Source organism: Eupeodes corollae, chromosome 2, assembly GCF_945859685.1.
Source record: "Eupeodes corollae chromosome 2, idEupCoro1.1, whole genome shotgun sequence".
In the NCBI taxonomy this organism is placed as follows: Eukaryota; Metazoa; Arthropoda; class Insecta; order Diptera; family Syrphidae; genus Eupeodes; species Eupeodes corollae.
In genome coordinates, this window is record NC_079148.1 from 78,362,243 (window position 1) to 78,386,574 (window position 24,332).

The 24,332-nt window shown below is 33.0% G+C and overlaps 1 protein-coding gene and 1 long non-coding RNA gene across 5 annotated transcripts in view; both read right to left on the reverse strand.

Annotated features, from left to right (window-relative positions):
* Nucleotides 1-641: 641 nt before the first annotated feature.
* On the reverse strand, nt 642-982 carry LOC129948028 (uncharacterized). Its single transcript, XR_008781820.1, has 2 exons — nt 867-982; nt 642-817 (listed from the first exon to the last, which is right to left on the reverse strand). It is a non-coding gene; the product is annotated as an uncharacterized LOC129948028 (long non-coding RNA).
* A 6,071-nt stretch (nt 983-7,053) lies between these two features.
* Nucleotides 7,054-24,332, reverse strand: part of LOC129947669 (rho guanine nucleotide exchange factor 10-like protein) — a 290,921-nt gene continuing 273,642 nt past the window's right edge. For 3 of the 4 annotated variants that reach the window (XM_056058305.1, XM_056058307.1, XM_056058306.1), the window contains 5 exons: nt 17,907-18,904; nt 17,606-17,824; nt 13,440-14,277; nt 10,773-11,287; nt 7,054-10,709 (listed from right to left, as the gene is read on the reverse strand). In XM_056058305.1, coding sequence (XP_055914280.1) covers nt 8,559-10,709; nt 10,773-11,287; nt 13,440-14,277; nt 17,606-17,824; nt 17,907-18,904 — 4,721 coding nt within the window. In that variant the 3' untranslated portion in view covers nt 7,054-8,558. Of the gene's footprint in view, nt 10,710-10,772; nt 11,288-13,439; nt 14,278-17,605; nt 17,825-17,906; nt 18,905-19,165; nt 19,212-24,332 lie in introns of those variants that run through there. The other variant, XM_056058308.1, reaches the window with a different exon arrangement.

A 24,332-nucleotide genomic window follows, 5' to 3' on the forward strand; every position in this document is an offset into this window, starting at 1 on the left:
TAAGATTTGCAGATTATACTTTTGAAATGTTTAAAATAATTAGCAATTATTATTTGTGCGACGATGCTGGGCCCAAAACCTATTGAAAGTATCCTCTTTAATATACATTTCCTTTAGAAATAAAAACAAAGACTTCTTTCTAGTAACGATGATTATGATTTAATAATATTATTTTTATTTTCATAAAAACATTTAACGAAAATTTACTTGAAAAAATATATAAAAACAAAGTATAAATTAATTCAAAGTAGGTATTTAACAATCTGAGAGCGCAGTTTCAACAAAAATCAAAAAACAAGTTCAATGTCTCCGAATTAACTGTGGAGCAACTAGGTTTTATATTTGATCTGATTGACAAAAGGATCTAGCCAAGAAAACAGATATCAATGAGCTACGTGATAAATTAGGTGCTTTAAGAAAAGAAAATAATGAACTTAAATGTCAAGTTAAAACACTTCTATCTTAAGTGAATATTTTGGGACAGGAAATGGGGAATGTTCATAAGCTTAACGTTAACACCGATAAAAATCTCAAAACCTCAAAATAGAAGCAAAACACCAAATTGCCCAAAAACAAGTTGCATAGATAATTTGTATAAGGCTTTCAAATAGCATAGTGGAAGAAATAAAACACAATTACAAATAAGAGAAACCAAATCTTGGAATCCCAAATTTAGATGTTTTATTGTCAAATTTAAGGAGTTTATTCTGTATTAGATAACAAAAAACAATTAAAAAACATATCCACGTCAATCCAGAAAAATTTCCCACCAAGCGTCAGAAGACGAAAAGCTAACTTGTTTGGCATTCGATGAAAACTTATTAAATGTGATCGTCAAAAGCTATAAACTAATTGCCAATGATTACCTAGGATAATTTAACCGGACTACGATGTGGAAATATTTGCAGATTCTTTAAAATTGATAAATATGTTTAATTTACCAGAAGGCATTTTTCAGTTGTTTATGTTTACCAACAAGCAACATGACAGCTGAAAACGACAGAACGTTCACAGAAGCAGATGTATACGCAAAACCTGCACGTACTTCACGTCATTGACACAGGAATGTCAGTGAGGAAAAACTAACAAAAAAATCTTTGTAATCTTCGTGTTCGTATTGTAGCCTATAATGTGGAAGGTTTGTATAATAAATTGAATTTCCCGTCGATTATTAACGCTGTAGTTGAATTTTGATTCTATTTGAAACGCATATTATTAAAGAAAGATGTGAAAGGTTCAAAAAATGGCTGGTAATTTAGAACCCTCTCTTAACGTCTCAAAGTCAATTCTGAAGAAAAACTCGGAGCATTTTTGACATGGTTTCAAAAATACAATACAGCAAGTTTCAAACTTTCGTATGTGCAAGCAAACAAAAAATATAAAAAAAGGTCAATGCAAGGATTTAAAGAAGTTTTGGGCTCTCACTAAGATATAAAACTAGAGGAGATGGAGACAGTATTGGACTCAATTAAGGTTGGTAAAGCTGCTGAGACAAATAACATTCCAGTCGATTTTATTAAATATAACTTACCTTGGTCTAATTAAAAGTTAGCAGATGTCTTAAATACTATCTTTAATTTCAGTATTCCTCCAGGTCATTTTTACGAACCCTGATCTGGAAATATATCAGAAAAAGGGTGATCCAACTGATTCCAAAAACTATAGAGGAATATCGTTTTGAAATACTTCGCTAAAAATATATTCCCCCCTCCTATGTATGTTGAAACCGACTCGGTTGAAACCAACCAAATTCTCAGTGAATTACAATCTGGCTTGAGGTTACTCTACAGTAGACAACAAACTATATGCATTTTTCGTTGACATTAAGGCTGCCTTTGACACAATTGGCCGAAAAGCTTTATTCTTTAAGTTGTACAATTTAGGAGTGTCAAACGAATTTGTTAATGCCTTAGAGAAACTTTACGTTACTTTTTGCCCTGTTTTTGAACTATTTTTTACAATGGTTACCGTGTGGAGTTAAAATTGGTGATATAACAATCAAAGTTATAATATATGCTGATGACATTGTCATATTAGCAAAAATCGCTGTAACTGATAATAAATAGACTGGCTACTGTAGAATATGGAGTTTAGAAGTCAACATAGATAAGTCTAAAGTTATGATTTTCCAGAAGGGCAGTGGGAGGCTTTCAAGTTATGAACAATAGAGGTTTGATCGAAGAGATTTGGAGGAATTAAAAGAGTACAATTACCTTGGAATGGAGTGAACTTGTAATCTCAATATGGAAAACACTTAAAAATGAAAGCTAATAAGACAAGAACAGCTATTATTACAAATTGGACAATATATTTTACAATAAGAACATTGTTCTAAGTTCAAAGTACAGGGTTTTCAACGCAATTGCGCAATCTATTTTGTTTTAGGTGCACTAGTTGGGGGCACAAACAAATCGATGATGTGAAAAGGATACTTCGTTTCTTTCTTATAGAAATTTTCTCACTCCCTATAAATACTCCAAAACTTTGTACTTTACTCTTTACATCAAATCTTAATCTGAAAGCGGATTATCTGATCAGGATATCGAAAATACAAAATTCTATTCTGCCAAAAGTAATCTGGCGATATGGAATTCAATTAAAAAAAGGTTAAAAAGGTTATGCAACTTAAATAAAAAGGAAGATGTTGGACACTTTCTGGTTGAATGTCCGATTCTAAAGGAAATAAGAAAGGCAGTTTTTGGAAAAAATGTTCTACAAGAACATGAAATACTTCGACTCCTGAACGTAGAGAATTGGATGCAGCTTGTTGAGTATTGTAAGGACACGACATCATACCGAAGAGAATCATAAGTGAAAGCTTCTAAAATTTTGTTTTAACTAAACTAAAAGTCCTAATTTATTAGCGAATTTAAGCGTCGCTCAAATTTTATTTTCGGTTTTAGCTAAACTAAAAGTCATTTCAAAACAATATGTTTCATAATTTGAAACCTAAGCTCTAAAAACTGGAAATTTAAACAATATTGTGTTATTAAAATCATATTTATATTAAATAATATTGGTATAATTGTAAAGAATTATAAAGAAAATTTTAAGCCATTCAGGGAAACGAAACAAATAAATCAAACAAAGTTTATTTTCAAAAGAATTTACATTTTGGAATGAAAAATTAAGAAGCATTCGACACATAAACCAACTTTGCACTTCTTACACATTGTTCTGGTTTGAGACTTGCAGTTTGGAGCAGCACATCTCTCCCTTTTTTTGTCTGGTGTGGAAATAATCCAATGGTCATAACGATCAAATTTTATATCATCCAAGACCCTGGCCGATGAAATAAACCTTCCAGAAGGTCCGGGATTTTTTCGTGACACAGCATACCTTGTCAGATACGTTTCGACGATAGCACGTCTAAAATTCAGTTGCGTTATTTTGTTTGTTTTTTTTGAAAGAATCCAAGAATTTTGAATGACTGCATCGATCATCCAAGAAAAAATCCCATACCACCATTTCTTGTTTCTGATGTTGATGCGATATACATTTATATTTTGATCCATTCGATCTGTTCCTCCCATTCCTTTGTTGTAGCGGTGTAGGTATCATTGAAGGCATTTGAACCGTAACGTTTTTTTCAATTCCGGAGAGTAACGTTTTACAGGGACTGTTGGATTCACTCCAAATTTTGTAGATCCGGCCGTAACAACACCATTGTCTTTTCAACGAACATACAAAATCTCATCGTTTTGTTCCATTGCACTGGCGATGCTACCTCTTGGCTGCTTTTCAAACTCAGATCTACTAGGAAGGGTAAGTTGTGAAGTTTTCTTATGCGAAATAAGCTGCTGTTTTTGTTTTTGTTTCGAGGACTTTGTTTTTTTCTTATTTTTAGTGAGCTTAGAATTTACTTTTTTTTCTGCAAAACTTTTCCCGGATGATGATTTGTATATTCTGTTTTCTCGAAAAGTTCCAGTAGCAGAGTAATTGTGTGCTCTCAAATAACAAAAAAGGCTTGGCCCGCAAAACAAGTTGTCAAGAAAAATGTTGAAAGAAAGATCGCGGACACTGTTTGGCAATTCTGTGAGCATCTTCGTCAGAGGTGCGGCTGCTTTTCCAAACAAAGATGCATGTATTGGATCAACCTTCTGTAATTTTCCTTGATAGATTTCAAAATTTACCAGGTACCCGTCGGGAGAATTCACACACCAGGCTTTGAATCCGAATCTGATTGGCTTACCTCTGATGAATTGCTTCATTGGATGCCTGCCAAAATACTTGATCATACTTTCGTCATAATCAATATCTTGACTCGGCACGAAATGTGTCATACACTTTTTTTTGACGGTGTTGATTAGTGTACGCAGCTTCCAAACTTTGTCGGAAGAATCAAAATCCGCATCATTGTCAGCACAGTGTATATATTTCAAAATGGATAAAAATCTATTTCGGCGCATAGCGTTGCTGACCATTTCATTATACATGTCAGACTTCTGATCCCAATAATGACGACAGGAAGGCAGAACATTATAGCCACTTAGAATTAAAATTCCAACAAAACATTTGAGTTCTTCGACTGTTATGGGAGCAACATCAGTTACATTTTTTTGACACATGTATTTTTGTGTTTCTTCTCGTAAATGCTCCCATACTTTTTCATCGAAAAACTCCTCAAAAACTTCAGTTGGTGTTTTGTTTTTATAGGCTTCATAATCTGGGAGCGGAAATACGGTGCTTTCCAAGTTTTCAAAATCACCTTCTACCCACGAGGAAGTCAGTCCCGTTTCCTTTTTCTCCATCCGAGTTTTCAACCATTTTGAACTCTGATCAGAGAGATTTTGCACCGGTGTTGACGTTGATGGCTCATCCTGAAATTCTGTTTGGATAATTTCATCCGTGCCACCGACTATTGTATTTCCGCTGGGGCTAGCAGTTGTTTTCCAGGTAAGTGTCGAATGTCCTGGACCTCATCTTCCTCGTTGCCGGACTCTTCATCGGTGAGAACACAAGGCTCAGGAGGTTCGATATTAATATCAACAGGAGCATTGCTCTCAGGTGCATCCGAAAATAAGATATCCAGTGCATCCTGCAGCGAAAATCCAGGTCTGCAAAGATTTATTGGAATAATACCTATAAATTCTCATACAAAACATGCAAAATAATAGCACATCCATATTGGCCAAGTGATGCCATACGGCATCACTCATAAATGTGGTCTTCCCCACGACACAAAAACCAATATACTCGATGTTTTTATCTTGTGTTAGGTGAAATAATATATTTAGATAATAAAATAATGAAAAAATATACCGTAGATGCAAGTTTTGGTTACTTACGCAAGCGATTTTCGCAGAGGCTCTAGATCCACACATTGTTCCATTTTTAAAATTAGCTTACACTTCACTGAATCACTTTCGAACTGTTAATGTTGAAAATAACACTTCTTACATAGTCACCTGATAAGAAAATAACGGATTTAGATCAACCGGGTCAAAAGAATTGGAAAAAATAACGGATATATTTCGGTTTCTTTTGCGATGCCATTTGGCATCGCAGGGCTTTAATGGGTTAACCCATTTCGTCTTTAGTCTTCTTCATTTTGAATTCGATCAATTAACGAATTCGAATATGAAAAGTCATAATGTTTGTTGGCGAGTTGAAATCCGACAGCTTTTTTCTGGCGGATTCCCAAGCAAAAGTGTTTCACTGTTCGATTTCGTGGATTCTTTCTTGATTGTAATTATATAAAATTGCGAATTAGTTTTATTTTAATTTATCCATAGTAAAATATAAAATTTTAAAATTTATTCATTCTCCTGGACCACCGCAAAAATAACCAACCGCAAATTTCACAAATTCAATCAAAACAAAACAACATTTGTGGAAAACTGGCAAAACAAGAGTGTCGAACCACTGGAATATTGGAAGAAAAAGTCATCACTGGAATATAGAAAGAACTTTTTTCGCTTTGCCGCAAATTCGTTAATAAGGAAATACGACGAGAGTCGAAATGAAAACTATTCGCCGCAAAACTCATTTTCAGGCCGCAGGTTTAAAAAATATGCTTCTTTAAAAATGCTAAAAACACTCAAAAACATGATTTTTAAGGTTAAGTTTAAACTACAAATATCTCTTAACAATAAATTGTATCATTATTTTGTAAAGTAAAGTCTTTCTCTTCTAGACACATTTAAGTAGCTTACTTAGTTTTTTCTTATTAGTTATGAGTGTTCAAGATAACCTTGAATTTGATGCTTTCATATTTTTGAAAAATACTTTTTGGAGTTAACTTTTAATGCTGATATAGAAACGAAACTTTATTTTTAACTATTTGCTCAGGTTTTATAAACACCGTTTTTTTTGTGTGTAATGTTTTATAAACACCGTTTTTAAACATTATTTTTATATTTCTTAATATATTTCAAAAACTTGATATAATAAAACTGTGTGTAAACAGATCCAGTGCAACAACAGACTTAATTTCAAACCGTTTTGGCTCTTTCTTTTGAAAATCGTTTTAGCACAACTGGCTTAACGCGTCTTTCAATTTTTTGTAAGACAGGTGAAATCTAACTAACTATAGAAAAAATATAAATATTTTCACTTAATATTAAAGAAAAGGATTATAGATTTTTAAATTCATCATTCAAAAGGTCTAAAGATACTATTAAACGTTCAACGCGTTGAATCTTCGACATAAAAAGTCCGAAGGGTGTCAGGTGTCGAGTGATTTTATATTTTTTTAATATTTTGAATTAACTGCTTTAACGAGGTCAGATTTGTCGGTCGTTGAATTAAATAATTTTTTATCGCACGTGTTTTCGAAAAACTGATAAGGATATGATGAGGAAAATTATTGTTACAGATTTCTTTAATGTTTTAATTAAAATTTTCCTTCAACTTCAAAGTCTGAATGTACTATCACCAGTTTAGTTCTAAATGAAAATCTAACTTATGATAGCCTCATTTTTTCAAGGCAATACATCGAATCCATCGAACTGATTTAATTTAAAATAATCTTCTTAAGTCCTTCCAATATCGTACTATTTATTTGTCGTACATTAGACTAGCATTAAACAAGAAACAAATAGACGAGTCTCATATTTTTTTGATTTTGTTTATTTCTTAAATTTTTGTTATTCATAATTAAATGTGATAATAATATTCCATATCATTATATATTCATTTAAATGTGTTTTCTTTTTGTAATAGTATAATAATGATTTTGTCTTGTATGTATAATTTCAATGATGTGATCTGCATTATATTAATTTACAACAATAACGTTTTTCTGTTTTTAATAAAATGTAATTACCAAATAAAATATTTTATTTTTTGTGTGTAATCTTTACAGCTATATATATATATAATTATATTATATTTATTTACTTTTTTAACATCTTATACATCCATGAAATTATTTTTTTATAGTTTCAAATAACGAAAAAAAAACAAATTTAAATTTCAGTTTCAATTCCAATTTATTTATATTGTTCTTTTTTTGTTTGCTCTTAAATGCTTGCAAGGATTGAACAAAGCTAAATAATATTGAAATGAAAAAAAAAAACATTTTTCTTCATCAAAGAAAACATTTTTAACTTTTAACAAAATCAAATATAATTATAATCTGAAGAAAAAAACACAAGAAAATAACCTTATCTCTCTATTCGAGTACAAAACCTAATACATAAATCAATATGTTATCATATTTTAAAAGTATAATAATAATTATTATAAGATATATTAACAAATTAAGTTTTATAATAGTATAAACTTGTTGATATGAAAATTATTAAAAATATGCTTAATCGTGTGCAATTGGTTAACAAAAGTTTGATGATGTACTTTTCGATTTTAATTAACTTAAATACATAAATTTAACATAATATCGTATTCTAATTTTAATATTTTTTTTGTTTGCAAACCAACAATATATAATATTTTTCAGTTTATTGTATATGCGATTTGTGTGTCGTTTATATTTAACTATATAAACTAGAAATATTTGTGTATATTATGTATGTTAATATTTATATATGTTTGTAAAAAAAACTTTATTAAATGAAAACCCATATTTCATGATATACTTTGCATTTTACAATATTTACAAAAAGCTTATAAATTGGTGAAAAAAGGTAAAAAATAAATTGTTAATATTTTGAATATTTTTATTATTTAGATCTACCGCGTGAAGTTATTTCAGTTTTGAAGACAATCTACATCTAGTGTGCTTAAACTGATGCTGTACAAAGTTTCGGGCATACATGAGGAGAAAATGGTTTGTGTTTATAAAAAAATGAATGCAAATCTTCATTTAGTAAAAGCATGGATATGTTTGCTGTCAACATATTTGGACCCTTAAGACAATTTTCGGAAGTTTCAACATGTAAGTTGTAAAATTTATAAGCCGGAAATTATGAGTTTATTTGAAAAAGGTAAAAATATTTCACTGGAATCAAAGCAAATAAAAATTATTATGTTTTGAGAAAAATGACCTCATAAAATCCCTGAAACATGTAAAGACTACGATTACCCTATCATTTAAACCGTACCCTTAGTCCCCTTAATCCCAAGCGATGGCCAAATAATTCTGGCCTGGCCGTAGATTATAACTTCTTTTCCCACACCACAATATGTGCATCATTAGAGTTTGCTACTCTCGAAATTGTACTCGAAGTTCCACTTGTTGTTCCTGTTGATTTCGCACTTGGTGATGAATTATTGTACCACACGTGACGCCAATAACCACGCCCACCCATCAGAGTAATTATTGTCCTTGGACCATCGACATTCATGGCTGCATTCTTTGCATTAGCCTTGTTCTTTCTCTTCAGTGTCGCACTAGCAGCAGCGGTCATTGAGTGCTGGCCAGTTTTGGATGATGTAGGCTTTGTTGGTGCTTCAGTAATGCTATGGGGGATTTTGAAATTATCGTCGCACTTAGGAGTACTGTGATGTACATCAACTGTGATTGTACCATTTTCGGAGATGTTTCCCAAATCGCTTCCATTTCCGGAGGTTTTGTGGCTGGCACTGCTGCTATTACGGGACACGCTCCTGCCACCGAATAAACGAATACCCATACTCTCTTCGCTGCCTGACGATGTATACAAGCTGGACGACTTCGAGTCAACCGACCAATTGGAAAGATCGAGTGACCTTGGACGACTCGCTTTCATTCTTAAACGCCGATCCAGGGTGCTGACCTTGCCAGGAATGGCAGCCAATTCAGGATCTGATCTTCGCATTCCTTCGTACATCATGTCCATTAGATTACCCTGGGCACCCTCTTCAGCATCATAGTCTTCTTTTACGAATATCAACTTGCCATAGAGGCCGTATACATCACAATATCCATGATCAGCATGATGTATCGATGATGTGTTCGAATGCATTGATGCGTTAAAGAAGCTTGCCGAGCCCAGTCCTCGAGGAAGAGTTTTAGACATTCTAGAAACATCTGTCAAAGCATCGCGGAACCTTTTTCGACTCAACGCTGGACTATTTGCTAACTGAGCCCGAATTTTTGCCGAAAACGATTGATCCAACGAGTGTTGTTTCTCAAGCTTCCCTCTAATGGGTGATTCTTGTTCCATGCTAGTATTCAGAGAGTCGTCTTTCAAGTCTCTTCGCATTATAACAACCGCATCATCGAGATCCGAATCTTTCTTGTCGGAATCTATTGCAGGCAGCATGAGATCATCGCCCATGTTCTGCTGCGGAGTTTCAATTGGCAACACAACAGGTAGAGGTGGTTTGTAGTTTGAAAATGGTTTGGCTACCAATGGCAATAGGAAAGTAATTGGACCAAAGTGAGCATGGCACGACATACTGACACCTCCGCTGATTATGGGGACGCCTTCAAGGCGTGGTAGGGGAATCGTAACGGCTATTCCAACGTTTGTTCCAACCCATAGAAGACCCTTGCACGCCATCAAGGCTGTCACGTATATTGAATTATTATTTACACTCTCTTTTTTGGTACCTTTACTTCGCAGAACACTCGCTGCAATATTTATGTCCTGCAAATGCTTGAAGGTTTCTGTATGGTAAAGACACAATATCGAAGAATTCTTCAATGAAATCCATAGACCGATTCCGGAATGAGCCATTAGATTGACCTGTTGGGTGGCACCATGTTGAACTTCAAAACTTTTTTGAATGTCCCCAGTAAGAGCATTGAGCACATAAACACGATTTGAACAACTTGCATAGATATTCATGTTGATAGGTAAAATACTTGACACAGGCAATGCACTGTCACCCAATTGCACGACTTGAGGTTCCTTCAGAAGCCAGACTCCATCAAATGCTCGACGATAAATAAGCAACGTCGCATTGGACAAGGCAACAAACACCGAATCAAAATGATACAAAATTTTGACCACAACTGCAGGAACAACACAACATCCCAATTGTTCTTCTTGTTCGGGATTCAGAGCAGAGTAAATAAGGATCCGTCGACTGTCCGTACCCATCCAGATGAGGTCACCCAAAAGGCTACTATGCTCTTCCTTGGTTTTACAATTTTCCAAGCCCTTCACAAATTCCATGCTGCTCACTTGGGTTTCGACCAAATCAAAGGAACCAACATCCTTTAGGTTACCAGCTTGCTGATGATGTTGAGAGAGTACAGCTATGTGGCTGCTAGTACCATCACTGGTACATACCCAAAGGTAGTTTTGCTTCTTAAAACGCCTGCGAGCTGTTCCCACTTTTGTATCATTGGCGATGCTGTAGTAACATCCACAGCGAACCTTAAAGTAAGAAAACATTTTTAAAATAAAATTATTCAATACAAAAAAAAAATAAACACTCACCTCCGTTTGATGCTGTGACTTAAAGACAGGCATTGCTTTTACAAAAAGTGGCATCTTTGTCGATGATGGTCTTTGGTCGTGGTGCTGCTCAGTTAATTCCCATGCCGGTGAATTGTTTGTATCCAAGGCCAGCTGGGCCAGCCGCAACTCAGTGATCCATTCCTTCTTTACCGCAGGATTTTGTGTCTGGAATGTGAATGTCTCTTCTTTGCCCGACTTATTGCGTGCAATCAGCTGCAGGCAACACGAGTCAACCCAAGCCATTTCTTCGTCTTTTCGTTGAATTGATCCCTGGATGGTGTTCAAGAGATTTCGTGTAGTATTCGAATTAAGCTCTTTGTAGTTGCCCTTCAGGCTGCCAACGAGATCATGGATACGCGAAATAACTTCATAGTCATACATTAGTGTGCTCATTTCATTGCATAGATTGTCGGCTCCGTTTGTGAGTATTGTGGCTTGCAAATCATTATTGCATGAACTGCTATTCGATTTAAGACTTCCTCCGCGATTGAGACCTGTTTGTTGTGATTGAATTCGAGAGGAGAAAATGGAAGAAAGGAAATACTGAATTAATGATATTTTATCAAATTTCATTATTTCAATATAGTTGCGCGCTCAAAAGAAAAAAATATAAGGTAGGTAAGTATGTTCTTTTATTTTTTTATAATTATTTTTTTTAAACAAATGTAATCTGATCTGCTAGCCGAGGCTACAATGCGTACGAGTAAGAGGTGTGACTGACATTTGGCATTATTAACCGCGCCATCGCACATTGAGTTGAGGCACCTCAAGAGCAATGAAGCATTGGGAAGTTTTACTTGAACAATCGGAACTGCTCTGGTGGAATGGAAAATGGTGATGAGGAAGTTATGCAAAAACACCCTACTTTATTGTGGGTTTATATTTTTATCAACCAAATCTTGTTACTGAGTTAAGTTGGGAACTTGCTTCGCCGCTTGCTATTGAACGATAAAGAATTATCTATAAATATAATTACTTAGAAAAAGATGTTTGAGTTTATGTGGAGAAGTTTTAAGGATACAAAGCAGACAACGGGATGAATTTGAAAGTTTAATCAAACGAATTGACAAAACGTTGATGCTTCGTAGTCAAAAAGATATCTGTTAAAATGGCGCTTTGAAGAAGGTTTTAATTAAAAACGTAACGCAGTTTAATAAATCCGAAACATAGTTTTAACCACAACAATATTGAAAGTACATTTTATGGCTATATTCGTGACCCTAAGACATTTTAATATAATAAGATTAAAATAATTTATTTTTTAAGAAAACAACATATTTGATTTGTGGTTTCCGATGACACACTGAAATCTTTAAGTTCATTGGAAATATGAAGTACGTATATAACCACTTTACCACCATTGTCATACATCAACTTTAGTAAGATTAAAGCACATCAACGAGTATCAATTGAATCTCTAAGCCTACATGCTAGCTCAAAAACATGTGCGCAAACACTTTGACTTGCCCCCCTGATGTAGTTATTATGTATTATGTTAATACTTGTACATATTTTGCAAAGGGTAATGATCTTATGCGGTAGATTTGTTTGATTTGCTTCATTTTATTTATTCAGCTTATTTATTTTTATTCATTAACTTTTTCAAATTGTCTTGAGAAAATAGAGAAACAGACAGCAGTGATCAGTGATCACGTTTCATGAGAAGAAAGCAAATGTGTTGAAACTTAAGTGAAATCAGGTAGTATCTTGGTATCTAGCAAGTGTGTGATTGGCAAGGAAATTGAGATTAAATAAAATATTATTAAAGGAAGCCAGCAAATAGGAAATTCACAATTAAGATTGGGGCAGTGGCGCAAAGCGGAATGAATTTAAATACAAAAAAAGGTAATGCGTATTTTAAAACGATATTAAAGTAAAATAAGGGTTTTACCTCAGAATTTTAAAAATCCGGGAATTGAAAGTCCCGGAATTTTAGAAAAAATATGACCGAAACCACCCCATTCCTGAAATTTTATGATTGGAACCGACGCACGTCCAAAGGCCCGCAAAATACTTTTTGGAAAATGATATTTTAAGGGAAGTTGATGGGTGGGGAGGTTTCAATCAAAACACACGATACATGATTTCAGAGTAGTTTTTAATGTCCAATAGTTGCCATAACATTGTTCAATATCTTGATAGAGACAAACAATTTGCTTAAAAAGTTTCAGTTCACATTCTAACCAGAAATCAACGGTTTCTTTAAAAAAAAACTATATTATTTTTTGGGTGATACGGACAAAGAGGGATGTTTTTCGAAGTAAAACAAAAATCGCTTGATAATTTTGGCAAAGGTGTTAACCCCATTGGATCAGTAGAAACAGAGATAAACGGGTTTCGCGTTTTACCAATAATGCAACAAACACCAAACGGAAGATATAACCTAATAACCAGCTTACCGTTGACCCTGTTTTTCGCGTTATGACTACGACCCATGTTTCAATTTAAGGATATTCTTTTCACAAATTTCAAACATTTGAACTATTTTTTTAATTTTCACTTAAAATAAATCCTAGTTTAGTTTATCTAGATCTCACTTTTAATAATATAATTATTTTCTTTTCAAATATACATGGCACCTTTTGCATTTCCACTGAGTTATAGAACACTGATTTTTTTTAAAATATACAATAAATTTAATCTTACCTGCAGTCAATATCCTTGACAATGTTGCCGAAGTACTATTATCAATAATTTCCACATCGGTCACTGGGTACATCCACTTGAACGACAACTTCTCAGTGGCACCAAAATCATGTGATTGCTTCGGTGCCACTGAAACACAGATAACCTTATCATTTAACAATAATAAACGTCTTTGTTTCGTCTTAACTATAAATCCAGCCTGATTGAATTCCATATGTGTGACATTATCTTCTCGCAAAAGATACCTTGGTCGACTATTATCACTCGAAGTCAACGAACGTGTATTAAATGTGCCACTTATATGACCCAACATCTCCTTGAAACCCTGATGCTGTTCGGCTTCTCGTTTACGTTCATTTAACATCTCTGCCAGCAATTCCAATTGACTCAGAGCCAATTGCAATGACATTCGATCATGATGGCCTTGTGGTGTGTATTTGAGCAAATCTTGAAGGAACAATATAAATTGTGGAAATCTCTGTACAGGTTTGACCATCAAACCAAAAAATGATAATCGATCATGAGCGCTAATTTGTTTTACTTTGAAGAAATCCGCCAAAGCTGATTTGCGTTTCTCTTCCATTTTGGCCAGTTCCATTGCCGATGAGAAATTATTTATAAATCCACTATAAACTTCCAGAACTTGGGGCTTGCTGAAAGCGCACACAAATACATCGCCGATCTTTTCATCACGATCCCAATTGCGTACGCATTCGGCCAGCGTAATGCGAAACACTTTGTGCGATTGCAAGATGTCGGGCAGACGATGGAACAGGGTGGATATTTTTGAACTACTCAATACTGGTGGGCTGCTTTCTTCGAGGGGTTTTTTGTAATCCTATAGTTAAACAAAAAAAAAACATAAAATATTAATAATGTTGCTAAAGATTATTTTGATTTATTGTTTAATGTATCTTATTTCTGAATGAATGTAATGTGTGAGTTTACATGTTGTATATTTTTATATTTACACTTTCATTTATATAATTATGGTAAATAAATTGGTTGGGTGGTGGTTACGGCTACCATTTACACGAACATTGGGTTAATTTTATGAGCAGTAATGAGGGTGGAGAATGCATGGAATAAAATTAAATTTTAAATCAATATTGTACTATGCTATATTAAATGAACAAAAATCATTTAAAGCAACAAATAAAAAACATATAAAGAACACATTTTAGCTGCATTTTTAGATAATGAAAAATTGAATCCTTCAAAGAAGAGTTAAAAAGGTCAACATAGTTATTCTTGAACAGGTATTAATGGGTAAGATATTACAAAAAAATTGGCTTTGTTCCAGTTTAAGTAATACACTTCTAGGGCCAATTGTATGTGACTACTTATTTTCAACATAAAACCTTTAAAATATGTTGCTTCATATTGAATGTTAAGAAACAATTAAATTGATTGAAATATAATGATCAAAGAATAAAAGTTATAGTTCTTATATTGGACAAAGATTTTTTTTCTAAAATGTGTTTTATTAAAAAATAAATTAAACTAAATGAGGGGTAACAATGCACACGAAATCAAGAAAAAAACTCATTGTTGAATGACTAAAAGGAAAAATATTAAATTACTCAGATGCAATAAATGAAATAATTTGTGAATGATTTATATTTTTAATATTAATTTTGATTTGAACTGAATTTTCTTAGTTTGAATATAAATGTGTCTAAATGCAGTTTTGCATTCCTTTATTTTTAATTGAGTTGTTACTAAATAAAATGCAGTGTGTATGTAGGTCTTTGCGTACTGATAACAAAATTATTTTAGTAAGTAATAGTAAACTTTGCATCTTAGAAAGTACCTACCTACTTATCGATAAAATTTGTCCCTAGCAGTCAAAATATAATTTCCCAAAGCCATTTGATGCCTTATTTTCGAATTTCATTCTGTCAAGTCAAATTTTCGAGTTATTGGCTTTTAAAATTCGAAAAAACCCCTACATCAGGCTTTTGAAATGTATTGAAAAAATGTAAGATAAAGTTGAAAACTTGTATTTTTTAAATTCACTCATAATTCATAAATCATTTAACCTGAAAACTAAGTGGCATATTATAAATGGATTCAAACTATTTGTAAAGTCAAACTTTACTTTCTAAAGTCATCAAACAATTTTTAAAAAGTATGTAGTGTTTTACTTTAACTTTAGAAACATTTGAATTTAGGGTAGCTAAATATTTATAAAATATTTAAATGTTTGTTACCTCTAAGATAGCCTCAAGATATAATAAAAGTGATTCAATTTCAAATTTGACTTCTATTAATTTTAAAAATTTGGACTTCATTTAAATAAAACATACAGAAGATATGACAATGTATTCAAAATCTGTTTTTATAAAGAGTACGGGGATTGTTTTAAAAATGATTATAAAACGTCAGACTCACACGTTAGATTTTATTATAAAAGTGACTAAAACTATATTATGAAGGTTGTCTTAAAAAGACGGAAGAAGTTAAATCCATGTATATTTTTAATTCATAGATTGAAAAAGTACTGATGCTCATCTGTATTTTCTGGTTCATATCTTGTATTTGTTTAGTACACCTGCTTGGAAAAGTGGATTTAACCTTTTTTTTATTTTTAAAAAGCATTTGTTAAGAACAGCAGTTTTGATAACAATTAACTATTTGTTCTTTACATTTTTTTTTAAATAAGTTTTACGGAAAACTTACAGTCCTCTTAATTTTTTCTTTTTAATGTTGTTTATGTCCGAATGATTTTTAAAGTATTAAGAATTCAAGACCAAAAACGGCAGGATCTTTTGGGACTTTTAGATATAAAGCTTATTTCAGTTGCTAAGTGTGACCTTCGTTAAGGCAAAAATTAAAACAAACAAAAATACCAGAGGTAACAATAGGTTATTTAACGGGCTATTTGTCAGTTATAAAATAATATATTTTTCTTTTGGTTTGTGATTTGAAAATTAATTGAGTGTCGCCTGTACAACGCTTCCAAATTTTAAAAATATGATGTTGCTCTGAATGTCTATTGGCTTGCATTTTGTTTAGCGATGAAGTTCACTTTTAATTAAAAGGATACGCTAGTCAATAAAAATGCCGGTAAGCCCGAAACGGCTGTCCAATCGAAGGACAAATTCGAAGCATTCTTGCCGATATACTTCCAAAGTGGTTGAAAAAAGTCAACGATAATTTAACCTCCAGATTTTACTTTTTTCGAGGCAACCGTGGCGGTCAATTGCGAAGAATCATATTTAAATTACATATAGTGCCTAAAGATTTTTGCTTACGAATAAAGTCAATTTAATAATCATCTTTGTTTTTTTTTTCGATTTCATTTATTTCGCACTTAATTTTGTTACACAAATTTAAAAGTCCATTAAGAAGGGCTTATTATTTCTTAATTTAGAAAATTTTTGAATATTGAAATAATTTTTTTACGCATATTAACCAGACTTCTATATGGAACTGAAACGAAATAAGACAGAATTTAAGGCATTTTTTTACCTTTAATGAAATATTTAGCCTAGTTTTTGGCCTAAGTGGACCTTAGCCCTTTTAACTTTTGCAAAAACAAACACATGTATGCATACAAAACAAAAATCTGTCTGGGAAGATTATCAGTGACTCTCCGTACGTTATCTAGGGTAATGTCAAAGTGAAAGTGGTGAAATTTCCAAATTGTTCAATGATAGTAAAACCGAAACAAATTAACTTCTTTGATTATCAATACTAAGTTGATTTCGCTCTCGAAAATTCAACAAGTTAGTTTAAATGAAAATGGGAACCATAGTTTTATTGCGACACAAAATTCAAAATTATGAATTTTATGTCGAAAATTCAATTATTCCTCACTTGATATTATCAGAAGTAACTTTAAAGAAACCTCTAATAGCCTAGTGCCAGAATTAATTTGTTTATTCACACTAATTCTCAGAACCTAAAATGTTTTGTCAATATTCAAAAATTATAAACAAAAAACTGCAAAATAAAAATTGTATTAAAACTGCATTTGGACACTTTACTACTTATCTAGGTATACATATCTATATATGATTAGATTTGCAACAAACAACAAAACAAAACAAACAAACAAGAAAATAATACAAACAGAAAAGTATACAAATGATTAACCAAAATGAAAAAAAATAAACAAATTGAATTTAAGAAACCATAAAAAGAATGAAACAAATTCTCACATTGACTAGACGTTGAAGTGTGGCAACATAGGAGTTCTCACTGTGAACAATAGCCGCAACGATATGGCGTCGTTTAAGCTGTTGCTGAGACAAACCTTGAGGGGCAGGCGGTAGCATTGGTGTTATCAGTCTGGTATGGGTTCGAGCTGTTCCATTGGCTCTACTGCCAGGCGGCAGTATTAGATCCAAATCAAAACCATGCGTTGTATCATCGTCATTCTGAAATGCATGTAAATTTAACATGGTTAATGATATTTCTGTATCAAAATTGGTGGTTTGTTTTTTATTTTTTGAAAATTACCTCAAGTAGTTCTGGCATTTTTGCCGAATTTAATGCAACTGCAGCTATTTTAGGAGACGGATGGTTTTCTATTGTACTAGCGTCGGTTGTGTCAATACTGCTTGACGATGAATTACGTCCATCTCGACCGCCCACATCGTACTGATGCGACGATCCTCGCCGTATTGAAAACCATCGCGACAAGCGACCGCCTGGCGTCTCGCCAGGTGTCGTCAAGTCCTGCGCAGGGTGATGATGATGGGCTGTTGGCATAGTGCTGCTTTTGGCACTAATGTTATCGGCAGATGAATGCTGCTGCAGATTGTGTTGTTGTTGTTGCTGTTGGTGTTGGTGCTGATGTTGAATTGTATGATTGGAAGTTGACGAATTGCTGTTGTTCGAGCCACCACTTCCGCCACTTGAACGCCATTTGTCAAATGACAAATGTTGTTTGGCTTTATTGAACGTCGAACGAAGTTGGCTATTACGCTGATGGCCTGTATTGGATGCAACACTGCGTTCAGAACGATCGTCTTCTTCTTGGTCCTCCTCTTCGGATGATAAATCCTGTTCGGATCGTTCTGAACACCAACTGTCTTCCGAACTATTTATCGTTCGGGCTGATGGGGTATGTTCCAAACGTTTTTTACATCCGACACCGCTTTCAGATTTACTTCCAACCAAATTGTTGGAACTGTTATTTGTTGTAATGTCGGCGCCACTGTTGCCACTACCAACGACGCCGCCACCACCACCAACACTACCAATACTGCCACTTCCGCTACCGCCTAGAGCACCGATACCTAAGGTCGATGGGCTGCCACAGCTTTTGGTGTGATGATGATGGTGTTGGGAAGGAAGTATCAATTGATTGGGAATCCCGTTGTACGATGAACGTGTGCACAGGGGATCCGGTCGACGTAGTGATGAATTGTGTAGTTGCGCCGTTGTAATGGATGTAGTCGACGTTGAAACAGGCAAAGGATCTTCCCACGAGCCAGCGCTTAGTTTTGGCTCATCTGAAATTAGAAAAAAAAGGAACAACAATAAGAAATTGATTAACAAGTATTTTCAAAAATGGTAAATTACAAAAATATTTATTAATATGTCATTTTGTAGAGATTTTTTATAAACACCGCATTTATAATTTATTTTTTTAATTTCTAATTCAAACTCGAATTTCCAATAATAACTCATAAGTTAATTTCTTCCTTTGAACCATAATATACGCACTGATTTTAAGATACAAGTTCTAAGCGTTTAATTAACAAATGTCTTACCCAAAGGAATATACACATTATATATGTACATAGATATATTTGCGATGTATCTCAATACTTTAGACACGTTCATTTATTTTTAAAACATAACAATTAAGGAAGGTTGTTCCTTTTATGCACTGTTAAATATTTTTGTTTGATTTAACATAAAAGCTTAATAGCTTTTAATTTGTCAATAATCAAGTGACTCAAGCGGAAGGGATGACGATTTATAACGAAGAAGAAGATATTATAATATATCACACATGAGTTCCCCATTATTCACACTCTTAAGCTTAGCCAACCGGGAGGAAATTACTTCCAGATAACTTCACACATTACATTTTTTTTCGAGATATGGTTTGATGATGAATTGATATATTTTGCAAGCATCTGGATATCATGACAAAAATTGCGGTTTCTTGTGTTTTTGATCTTTTTACCACAAAAAAATCCATGGTTAATTATTGAGTCAAAAATTTATATGCACTCCAACTCAGTTGGAAGGTGTTAAAATATATTTAAAAGTTTAATAATTTGTAGAACTTTTTATTAATACCAATTTTCTTTTTAATCTCTAAGCGCTTAGAACCTTTTCATTTGTCATGCCAGAGGTCTCGGGTTCAATCAAAAGTGCTTTCTCAAATTAGCCATTCGGAATAGGCATACAAATTGTAGGGGCACTATCCCTGAAATGACTCGTACACAGGAATGGTTGAGATTTGTATTTCACTAGGCCCTAGTCCTAGACCGTTAAAGTTGTACCGTTTCTTTTGAGAGTTCTATAAACGACATGAGTGCTTTTTGATGATTACGAATGAACCAATCCTTGCCTTAAAGTTTGTATCATTTAAAAAAATCGACTCATATAAAGGTTTACGATTCTACCATTAAACTACTGCTTGGTATGAAATCATTTTCCAGAAGCAAATTTTTAAGTGCCCCATTTTTCCTTAATTTAGAGTCAGGTTGTTTTGCTTTTTGTCCTTTAAAAAAAAGACTGACTGAAATTAAAACTGTGTAATTAAAAGAGTAATTTTTGCATGCATGTAAATTTTAGGTAGGAATTAATGATGCAATTCTTAAAGGTTAATCTGCTATTTAAGAAAAACTACACTAATAGGTCCTGAAAAACTTAGAACAGTAGAGGATAATCATTCCACTGAAGTTGTATACATTTCAAGTAAAGACAAGTTCAATTATGCCTTTTTTTCTCCTATATTCAATCAAAGGATCATCCTTTCATGTTCTTTAATAAGAAAATATATAACTTCCACCATTTGAATTATTTGAAAATTCTGTAGGTTTTATTAAAATTTTCATATTTCCTGACTTATAATCATGCAATATGCACTACGAAGATTTACCTTGGCCATGTATTTTTTATACACACGTATGTCGTAATTGTTATTTGTACGTACATATATATACTCCAGTTTTAATTGCACAACAGTGAACTAGGTCATATTTTTATCTTATTTTTGTTGTTGCATTTCTTGAGTTCTTATTCCTTGCTCTTTGTTTTAATTATTACAAAAAAGAGGCAAAAAAAAACTTAAATTGCATGTGGAAATAAAGAACAATCGAGCCAAGAATTTCATCTGCATCTGATCTCAGGGTGAAATTAGGTAATGTAATGGAAATAGTTATAGGGCCCCAAATTTATTATGAGCATCTAAGGCATTCTTAAATCCACGGATTATTTTATAATCATTAGGGCTAAGGATCTGGGATAGTTCTTTGTGAGCTTTCAAGCGTAAGATCAATTTGTCGTGATAAAAGACATTCAAGAAATATGTTGTAGATTGAAAGATTTGTATTGCAAAGTTCCCAGGTCTCTCGGTGTTCAATACTGTAGAGATATTTGGTGGTATAAATTGTTTTTCCAGCTCTGATTCGAAGTATTCTAATACAATCTCTGTTTTTTAGCTGCTATTGAACAAGATACGAAGGTTTCGTTATGAGCAAATCAATTTTGTTTTAATTAATTTTCAAAGATTGCTTATTGCTTGGTCAAAAACATAAGCCTGCGATGTGTAGAGTCTGAAACCATGTACGAAGTGGCCTTTCAAACTTTTCTTTAGACATAGTCCAGCACTGGACTAAATGCTACTAGTGCCGCTGGTCATAATGAGGGCAAACCATTTGATAAAGTCTTATTATCATGAGCTTGAATCTACAACACAGGAAGAATGAGGGTCTTGAGATTTTGCTTTTTGACTCGATGCAAAACAAAAAAATTGATCAAAAAACCTAACACAACAAAACGAAACAACAAAATCGAACTTCCAGCCATATTGTCTGATGGGCCAGGATAAATAAGACAAGAAAAAAGTTCTTGCCATCAGCCCCATCATCGTGTTGATTACTTTTGAAACAAGTTTTTCCCGCAATAAGACATTCCATTATGAATGACTAATATAAGTGATGTTGTTGAAAGAGATGAAGAGCTCCATCAGCATGACGTGGCTTAAGTACACGTACCTACTGCTCCTAAAATAACCTTCAAAGAACGTTGCTTTTGGTCTTGCTACTGCTTGCTGCATTATAATGTTCTTGCAAAGCACTTCGAGTGCCACACGAAGTCTTATATTCTATGTAAATTTCTTAAAAGACACTTTGCCATTTTCAAACAAAATTTGTTATATAAAGTTTCATGGAAAGAACTTGGTTCGCTTTTTGTATATTTAGATAAATAAAATCAAATAGATAAATATATTAAGAAAAAAAAGATTTCCAGTTCAGTTTAGGGTGGGAAGATTGGAAGGTATAGGTTTTAACACGAGCGCGGAATATGTAATTGAGTTTAATTAATGTGTCAAAGCAGGGCGAGTTTTTACAACAGGAGTGGAATTGATATCTTAAGAGTACTGTCAACAACTTGGATTTATAAACTAATTGATGTTAATGTTAATTTATTAATACATAACTAATTAAACTAACAATAATTTTATGGAAATGTGAGGTCAAACAAATTAATCTCTCTAAAGATTAAATAGTGTAGGAGTTTTTTTTTAGACAGCGACAACTTTCGCCTTTGCAGTCTGACAGTTTGTGCCTACTTCCGGTTGGAAGTTTGATTGATTTTTAATTTCATTTGTTTCGTGTGTCATTAAGCTCAGGTTTAAAATTGTGTTACTCACCAAAACTGTTGTTTCTTGTTTCAGTCACTTTGATGTGAGTATCCTATTACAACGAGTTTGGTTTAAAAATTGTAAGACGAATAGAATTATTTTTAGTTTTAAAAAACCGTGCGAGTATCACGAGAAGAAGATGTGCACTTTTCAGTTTCTGAAATAGAAGGCAAAAAATTCCAAATTCTGCTAGTACCGCTAAAGAACGAGTATCGATACTTAACAGTAGGACTAAAGTTGTGAATGTTAAGGTTGAAGTGTTGAATAAAACTGGATTTTTCTTTAAAAGATAATGTCAAAGAGTGATAGGCAAGAAAAATTAAGACGTTGGTCTACCGACGTACAATCAATGAATGCATTCCAAGAGAAGGAAGTAATTTCTTAGAGCACCAGCCCAGTGTTTAACGGTCATAAGTGTTATTTCAAGTACTGATATTTAGAAGTATGAGGCCTAAGAATTAAATATCAAGCTACGTATTAAAGTTCAGAACAAAAACATTAAAGAAAGAAGCTATTACACGTATACCGTATGACAATTATTGCAGTTAAAATAACCAAAAGAGGTATTATAACTGAGCTTAAGTATTAAATTTTCTGACTAATTAAATAAATTTTAGTAAAAACATGAATTTAAAGAACATTTGTTAAGCTCACTTATGCATATCAGCGACACAGTTCATTAAGGAGATAAAATTAAACGAAACTTAAACCCGACTTTATAATTAAAAACAATACAAAAATTCCACGATCAATTCAAACAAGTTCTCTCAGAACTTAAGTGCTGATGATACTCCAAAAGGCTTGAGAGAATAATATATGTAATATTAAAACAAAAAATTAAATTTTAATTATATTAAAACTTAAAATGGTTTCGCGCGCGCATTAAAACGCACTTGGGAATATAAACTTCTCGAGGTCATGAAACCGAAACCGGAAAGCAAGTCCAAGTCCTGATAACTGATAACACACATCAATATATGAAAGTGTATCCGTCAAAGATAAAGAGTAAAGACGACAACCGAAGCAACGGACGACGCTTTGATTTGATACTGATGTCTGTTTTGAGACATTAAGTCTGTTCGTTCTCGACTTATTTTATTTTGTAATTACGATTTATGAATGATTTTAATAGCTTATGTAAGTCAGGCAATAATTAGAAAAATACAAAAAAAAAACTTCCACTTTACTGTATAGTTAACTCATTATTTGACTGATACGATACCATAACCATATTCGAGTACGTATGTATATGACTGACAAATAATGAGTTTGCATCATTATTAGAATACTAAGTAAGTAAGATGCGATTATCTAGTCTTAGACTTTTCGTAGTACAAAGTTCGACTTGTTGAGTAATTAAAAAAATACTACAAACCAGTTCTCAAAATATTGTCGACAACGATTAATATTGTGATAGTTCGGCTGAATATGTTGAAGTTTTTGTAGCCGTTTCTGGTTGTGATTAGAGTATAGTTGAAGTGACAAATAAAAAACAAATAAGTAGAACAAATAAGTATTTTTTTTAAATTTAAATAACCCCTGTTCGGAATGTTATTTTAAGAGCTGTGATATTTTGACATCTGACATAAGTCTATTACTGAAAGACATAAGTCTATTATTTGAAAAACAAATTGAAATGATTAAAATTCACTAGGAAAATAATGTACTATTTGGTAGCCGTTAAGCATCTTTGCGCCCGAAATTGGTGAACAAATTTAAACTGTTGGGAAAAGTTAGTGTTGTAAATAATTAAAACCGTGTGCGTCAATCAAGAAGAACTGTGTCCGGGTTTAAACGAAAACTAAGGTTTGTCCATTTTTTGATTCAGCTATTCCAAGAACTAAATTACACTTTAAGTTTTTTAATGTTCAGTTACCACAAGAACTTTAAGCTATCGATCATAACGTGTCTTTGTTGAAATACATCAAAATGATCTGGCTTAGTAATGGAAAATTTTATATGTTTATGAGGTCCGTTTTCGACTTGAACGCTAGGTAATTAAGAAATATCACATTTGGGGCTTTTTAAATAATTCTATTTAACATCCGAAAATT